The sequence below is a fragment of the Echinops telfairi genome, unplaced genomic scaffold (genome assembly GCF_000313985.2).
Source record: "Echinops telfairi isolate 266 unplaced genomic scaffold, ASM31398v2 ScPeMD7_5868;HRSCAF=6743_0, whole genome shotgun sequence".
NCBI classification, from domain to species: Eukaryota; Metazoa; Chordata; class Mammalia; order Afrosoricida; family Tenrecidae; genus Echinops; species Echinops telfairi.
This window is the reverse complement of record NW_022109767.1, coordinates 3,110,719-3,118,404: the sequence shown is the minus strand read 5'-3', so window position 1 is coordinate 3,118,404 and position 7,686 is coordinate 3,110,719. Positions and strand designations below refer to the sequence as shown.

Sequence of the window (7,686 nt, the reverse complement as noted above, 5' to 3'; positions counted from 1 at the left end):
GATTTACAAATAAGGAATCCTACTTCGCGGAATTTCATTTATCACGGTAGGGTCTAGAACCGATTAACCGCGATAAACGAGGGTTCACTGTATGTCCTTTTGCAACTGACGACTCCCTCAGTATGTTTTCAAGGTTTATCCATTCCATCATAACATGTATCAGAATGTCACTTCTCTCTGTGGATGAATATTTAAATGTATGTGTGGACCATATTTTATGTCTCCACTCTTCTGTTGACGGACATTTGGACCGGTTCACCTTTGTATTGTTATGGAAATGCTGCGAGATCACTCGTCTAAAAGGCAGCATGGTCAGCCCTGCGCTCACCTCTTTGGAGCGAGTATCGCAGAGTCGAATTTCTGGGTCCTACGGTAACTGTAGGTTTTGTTCGCGACACTTTTCCACCATGGAAGCGTATTCTACTTTGTCCATAGGCACGAGAACACTTATCCATTTCTCTGCGAAGAGCCATCTCCATGGGGATGAAGTGGTATCTGCGGTGTTTTTGTTGTTGTTGATGTTTTACCTGAAATGACATAGACACTCATACTGTAAGAAATTTTATTTTAATACCGTTAACACAGAAATATTAATTTCCCTGTCTTGCACATAGCGATCTTATTTCAGTCCCCTATTTCTGCATAAAGTTTTTCCCATGGCTTCTTTTTAAATGTAAGTAATTTATGTATTTGAACAGTGCTCTTGGCACCTCATCCACACGTCATACAATTCAATAATTCAACCCTTTAGGGATGGGTTGTACAATCTGTACCACAATCGATTTTAGAGCATTTCTTCTCCCGTGTGCCCCTTGTTATGCATGCCTAATTTTCTTCTTCTTCTTTTCCATTACTTTTTAGATCCACGCTTCCATGTCTTCTTCCCCCTTTGGTGTTTAGTTTGCTCATTTGCTGCCATGTATTTTCTGTTTCTCCTTCTAGCTTGCCAACCAGGCCGGAATTCCTCCCGGTGTGTACAATGTCGTTCCCTGCTCTCAAAAGAAGGCCAAAGAGGTCGGAGAAGCTCTTTGTACTGACCCTCTGGTATCCAAAATTTCCTTCACTGGCTCAACAGCTACTGGGAAGGTATGTTACTTAAGTCTCAAAGAAAAGTCCTCCACATGATTCCTCCTTACACACCCCGCTAAGAGCACCCTACCATTGAGTCGTTTCTGACTTCGAGGGTTTCTGGGACTGTCAGTCTTTATGGGAACAGACCGCCTCATCTGTCTCTTGTGGAGTCGATGGTGGGTTTGAACTGCCAATCTTGCAGTTAGCCCACTGCCTAACCTACAGTGCCAGTAGGGCTCCTTATAGGGTATAAAAATGCTATTTCATGTTGATGACCACTTTTAGCAAGCAGAGTGTTAAGTGCTCAGTCAAGTAAAGCAATGTACGGTCATCTTCTAGGGATGTTTTTTATGTGATTCCTCATTATGACCAGACCTAGATTCTTATTTAAGGATTTTGTTGGGGGTGGTGGGGTGGTGGCTTGAAGGGGCTGGAGGAAGTCTATGGCCCGTGTTCTGTGTGAAGTGACTAAAAGTAGCCGTCGTATTTCTTTGACAGTGGGATGAACCCAATGCCATTCTTGAATTTGCCGTTCGCAGCATTGTAAGCCATATGATCGCCTGACTCAGATGGCCAATCCCGGTCTATTTCAGCTCACGGATGCCTAGGCTATCAATCTCCATGTGTTCCATTTCATTTTCCGTGACTTCCAATTTTCCTAGATTCATCCTTTGTACATCCCACAGCCCAATTACTACTAGATATTGGTAGGTGTTTCTTCTCATTTTTAGTCTTGCCCCATCAGCAAAGGAAGGTTCTGAAAGCTAGTCTCCATCTATTTCGTTATGGTCAACTCTACTCACAGAAGGCAGCGCTGCCTCCATTGAATATTGAGTACTGTCCGACCTGAGGGCCTCATCTTGGGCAATACTATCACTCACCCTGCGTCATTTAGTATTCATGGGTTTTGATAGTATATCTGACAATGTTCTGCTGATTTCTGTAAGGTTTTTCAATGACTGACACCTCAGAAGTGGATAGGTTATTCCTTCTTCCTAGTCTGCTGTAAGAATTTTTGGTGAAACTTTGGCTGACCTGCTGGTGTTTCAAATATTGGTAATGTAGCATCCAGCATCACAGCAATACACCAGTCACCACAGAATGACAAACCAAAGACAAGTGGTGGGAATCCAGCCTCTTACAACGATTCAAATTTACTGACTAACCGAAGAAATTGAAGAACTCTACCAATTTCTTCAGTCTGAAATTGATCACACAATGAAGGTACATTGATAATTATTGGCAATTAGAATGTGAAAGAGAAAGCAACCATTATTGCAAAATACAACCTTCCTGATAGAAACAAAGCTGGAGATCACGTGAAAGAATTTTTCAAGACCAGCAACTTTTTCATTGCAAACACCTAATTTCAGCAACATAAACCAAAACTATCCACTTGGGATTCACCCGATAGAAAACACAGAAATTGAATTTCTTTCTGTGGGAAAGAAATGATGGAGAAGCTAAATATCAGCAACCAAAATGTGGCCAGAGGTTGACTGTCAAATCAATCGCTCAGATGTAAGCTCAGAATGAAGTTGAAACCATTTAAACAAGTCCACTGGGGACATTTAAGTCCACTGGAGCCATTTAAACAAGGCCAACCTGGGAGATATCCCACCTGAATTTTGAGAACGCCTTAAGAACACATTTGACTCTTAGAACACCAATGATAGAAGACCTGTTGAGCTGTGGGATAGAATCAGGAACATTATTTAAGAAAGCAACGGGTCATTGAAAAGACAGGAACGAAAAATCGAAGTGGATGTCAGAAGGGATTCTGAAACATGCTCTTGAGCATCGAATAACTTAAGCAAATGGAAGAAATAGTGAAATAAAAAAGCTGAACAAACATTTCTGTTCAAGAAGACAAAGTTCTATAATGTCTGTCCAAAGACCAGGAGCTAGAAAACCAAAAAAGGAAGGCCATGCTCAGCATGTACCAAGTTGAAAGAATTGAAGAAAATACACAAGCTTTCTTTTGCAATACTGAAACGTTCGCTAGGCAAAGCATTGAAAAATTCAGAAAGTATCAAAAGAAGAGAAAAGGACTGCGCTGTACTAAAAGGCAGCATAATGAAGAACCAGTGGTAAGAAGGAAGTAGACGAGCTGCACTGAAGATATTCTTGGAAAATAAAGCCCCAGAAATTGACAGAATACCAACGGAAATATTTCAGTTAGCTGATGAAACAATGGACAGACTCACCCATCCGTGCCAAGACGTTTCGGAGGCAGCTCCCTGGCCAATGATGGGAAAGATCTGTATTTGTTCAGGTTGGCAAAGAAAGGTGAACGGGGAAATTATCCTCAACAGAATGGGGGAATTATCTAACAATATCATTAATATCACATGCAAATAAAATTCTGCTGAAGATAATTTAAAAACAAAGGCAGCAGTACGTCAAAAGGAAGCTACCAGAAATTCAAGCTAGATTCAGAGGAGGATTTGGCAAGAAGGATATCATTGCTTGAATCATATGATCTGAGCTGAAAGCAGTGAGTACCAGAAAGATGTTTACTGGTGTTTTATTGACGATGCAAAAGCATTTGACTGTGTGGATCATAACAAACTCTGAATACCATTGAGAAGAATGAGAATTCCAAAACATTCCAATGTGCACATGTGCAACTTGAATACAGACCAGGAGGCAGTTGTTCAAACAGAAGTAGAGGCTGCTGCGCGGTTTAACATCATCAGGAAAGGTGGGCACCAGCATTACATCCTTCCTTCAGTTACATTACACCACATTCCTTCAGTCTGCATGCATACGTGCACTTGTGAGGACGGCTCAGGACAGCGCAGTGGTTTGTTCTGCCGTGGGTTGGAACCAACTCCTTGGCACCTAACAACAATAACATCTGAACCTATAAATCAAGAAGCCGGACTGTCTGAAGAAGACAACATACCAGGATTGGAGGAAGGCTTATTAACGACCTGACATATATAGATGACACAACTTTACTTGCTTGAGGACTTGCAACACGTGCTGATGAAAAGCGAGGATTGCCGCCTTCAATATGGATTACCAATTGATGTAATGCAGTCCCAAATTCTCACAACTGGACCAAGAGACAGCATCCTGATAACCAAAGAAAAGACTGTAATTGTCAAGGATTTCATTGTCCATACTCTTGGAAGCCGCAGTTAGGAAATCAAATGGCACATTGTATTGGGTAAATGTGCTGCACGAGACTTTTTAAAAGTGCTGAAGAGCAGGGATGTCACTTTGAGGACTAAAAGTTTGCCTCACCCAAGGCCAGGTCTTTTCAATGACCTTATACTCATGGGAAAGCTGGACGTAGAATAAGGCCAACCAAAGAATAGCCAATGCCTTTGAATTACAGTGCTAGCAAAAAATACTGGAAAAGAACTGACCAGAATGCTTCTTGGAAGCTAGGATGGCTAGCCTTCATTCCACGTACTGGGGACATATCATTAGGAGAGGCCAGTCCCTGGAAAAGGACATCATGCTGGTGAAGGAGAAAGTCGGCCGAGTAAAGGGAGACCCTGGACAAGATGGGTGGGTGCAGTGGCTGCAGCAGTGACCTCCCACCTAACAGTTTGTGGGAGGTACAGGACCACGCAGTACTTCCTTCCGTCCTACATAGGGTTGCTGTGAGCTAACCTATTCAACGCTGCCACCACCCTCACCTTCATCCCTGGATCCCTCCTCCTCACCTTCTGAGGAACTCTTTTTAGCTCCTCAGGCTCCCTTTACACAAATACTAAGCAAATATGAATACATGGGGGCTTTAAACCTCTAGAAAAATTCCATTATTATTTCCTTCCATGTTCTATGAATTCTTGAAGCTCCGTGTCTGTGTGCATATATACATGTTTTGTTTGATAAGAAGCTATGAATGTTTGAATGTTACTGCAACCCTAGTAACAACTTTGTCACCTACCCTCATGTGTGTATATTTACCCTCATGTGCATGTGTGTGCATACGCACACAAACGAGGGTAAATAAAAAAAGTATTCCAGTTCATACACGCAGAGGGTCATTCCAAACAAAACATGTCTAAATATGTACATACAAGAGGCCCTCAAAAAGTCCGTGAGAAAATGCAATTAGTCCGTGTAATTCAGCAGTCTCTCTGCTGGGTGTATATCCTAGAGAAGTAATCACATGAACAGACCTGTGCACACCTGTGTTCCCTGCGGCACTGTTCACAGTACAAGAAGATGGAAACAACCCAAATGCTCCTCAGTAGAAGAACGGCTAGAGGAACTGTGGCACACACACACGATGAAGGTCCATGCGTCGCTGAACAATGGGAAACCACGAAGCACCTCATGACATGGCTGGACCGGGAGAACGTGATGCTGAGTGAAAGTAGCCGATCATGAAAGACAAGTCTTATGTGTCGCTGGTAGAAGGGGGGTAGGGAGCAACAAAATAAAAAAACGTCCATACCAATCTTTGGAAATTGCGGGGAAGGCGGGGAGTGGGGGGGCGGCCGGCCATAAGGTAGACGAAGAAGGATAAGTCCAAACAACTAGAGTATTAAAACAGGTGTTAACTTGGGTGAAATGGAAGATAGTCGTCCACAAGAGGGAGCAATCAGGGATCGGGTGAGGAGTAAACGATTGGGGCTTTGATTAGTAATTTAAATTGCTGAATACAAAATTGATGATATGAAATTAAACCCCTCCCTCATTCACAATAAAAAAAAATTTTTTAAACTATTAAGAAAAAGGTGCTACAATTTAAAAATGGACAAGAAGAAGACTAGAAAAAATGGACACAGGATTTGATACATGTTTAACTAAAGAAGAAAAAATGATCAATAAACATTTGAAAGGGTGCTTGTAAACAGAAAATGGAATAAAAAGATACTGGAATTTTCCCACAAATTGTAAAATGCTCCCTGGTGTTCTTGTATCCTTTTCTTTTGTTGTTGTTTTCTGGGTTTTAGGTTTGGGGTTTTTTTTCTGTTTACTGGAGTTGTTTAGTTTTTTACAGTTTCAAATTGGCACTTAATTGACATATCATAGAATTGAATCGTTCAAACACATCAAGGGGGAATTGTACAATCACCCTCGCGTCCATCTTAGGCGTGTGTCGGAGTCCAGCTCCTGGAGGGAGGATTGAACTGGATCCCTGAAGGAGGTGTGGAGTCGGCAAACACCGACGAGACAGACACGAGAGATGTGCTGGTGGAAGCAATCTCTGCTGAGTTCCTCCAAACAGCTTTATTTATACCATCAAAAGTTCTGCAGACCACTCATGAAAACAATGCCTTAAGAATAACTCCAAAGTCACCCTATTGTTTCCACTAAAACCTAATAAAAGGCCATTATAAGGTCTGTACTTTTTCTGTCACTTTCTGTCCTCTTTCTGGTTCTTTCTTTCTGGACTGCTTGTCTTATACGTCACATGCTCTTCTTGATTGAGGTGTTCAGAAAATTTGGTTAGACTCATGTCCTACTCACTGCCCTAGTTTTTGCTCACAATGTTCCTTTTCTCACCGACTAACTTAACACAATGAAACTACCTCATGTGCTACTTCAAAGCCTAATATCTACAAACAGAGTTAAATGCTTCTCAGAGTTAAATATTTTCCTTTACGAACTCTCCCATGGTAACTGTTCCATTGTCTACCTATGTCTTTTATTTTTATACTCCTGAGGCACCATGGGGAGCCAACCCGTCTGATTCTTTGCCAAAGACTTAATGTTTCCCCTTTTACATGTTTTCTATTAATGTTAACCATTCTCTCTCCTTCTATGTAAGCCCCTGTCCAAGGTAAAGGGGCCTCAGTTGGGGGAGGCAGTCTATAAGGTCCTCTATATCGGCAAGGCCACAAGAGTCCCCCACTACCTAATCTGGATGGAATCCAGGGTTTTTCGGTGGGTTTCATTTTCTCCTCTGACCTCACTCAATTCCCACATATCCTTCTCAGAATTCCCAAAGCTGTCTCGCTGTCTAAGCCTCTCCAATGCCTCAGTTAAGGAAAGCCCCGTCATATTGAAGCAAGTTTTACATCTGGTTTCATTCAGACTTCTCAAAACTGCCCTCGCATCCACTCCAGGTGCGGTAAACATGACAGTGCACAAAATTCCCAAGAATGGATTTAACAACAGCAAATATTTGAGGGATGTTGGAATCCCTCCCTGGGAAGCTCTGCTCTGCAGATGCTTCTTCCACCAGGCTGCAGCTCTGCTAGACAGCATGGCTGGGATGGCTCCCAACAGACGTGCATTCCCTCCCCCACATGGTTGATTCGCCCCGCTTCATGCCTTCACTGTTTACTCCCACACTCCCCTTTCCCTGCCTGTACCCATTTCCCAAGACAGAATCATCCTATATTTGGGTCTCCGCTTGCCTTTTCACTGGGGGTAAAACTTCAGCACAAAGATGCTGTAGTCCTGCGTCGTTCGTTCCAGCAATCACCACCTCCTCTCTTGGGTTCGTAGATCCTGTTGCGCTATGCTGCGGACTCGGTGAAGCGAGTCTCCATGGAGCTTGGCGGCCATGCCCCTTTCATTGTGTTCGACAGTGCCAACGTGGACCGGGCTGTCGCCGGCGCCATGGCATCCAAGTTTCGGAACTCTGGCCAGGTGAGTCAGCGAGGGTTGTCGATGAGCTGGGTGTCTGTGCGCAGGTGT

General features: G+C 43.0%; 1 protein-coding gene across 1 annotated transcript in view; it reads left to right on the top strand.

Moving 5' to 3' along the window:
- The window catches only part of ALDH5A1 (aldehyde dehydrogenase 5 family member A1), a 41,608-nt gene that overhangs the window by 11,762 nt on the left and 22,160 nt on the right, over positions 1-7,686 (top strand). The window contains exons 5-6 of the mRNA XM_013007202.2: positions 943-1,086; positions 7,495-7,638. Coding sequence (XP_012862656.1) covers positions 943-1,086; positions 7,495-7,638 — 288 coding nt within the window. The remainder of the gene's footprint in view (positions 1-942; positions 1,087-7,494; positions 7,639-7,686) is intronic.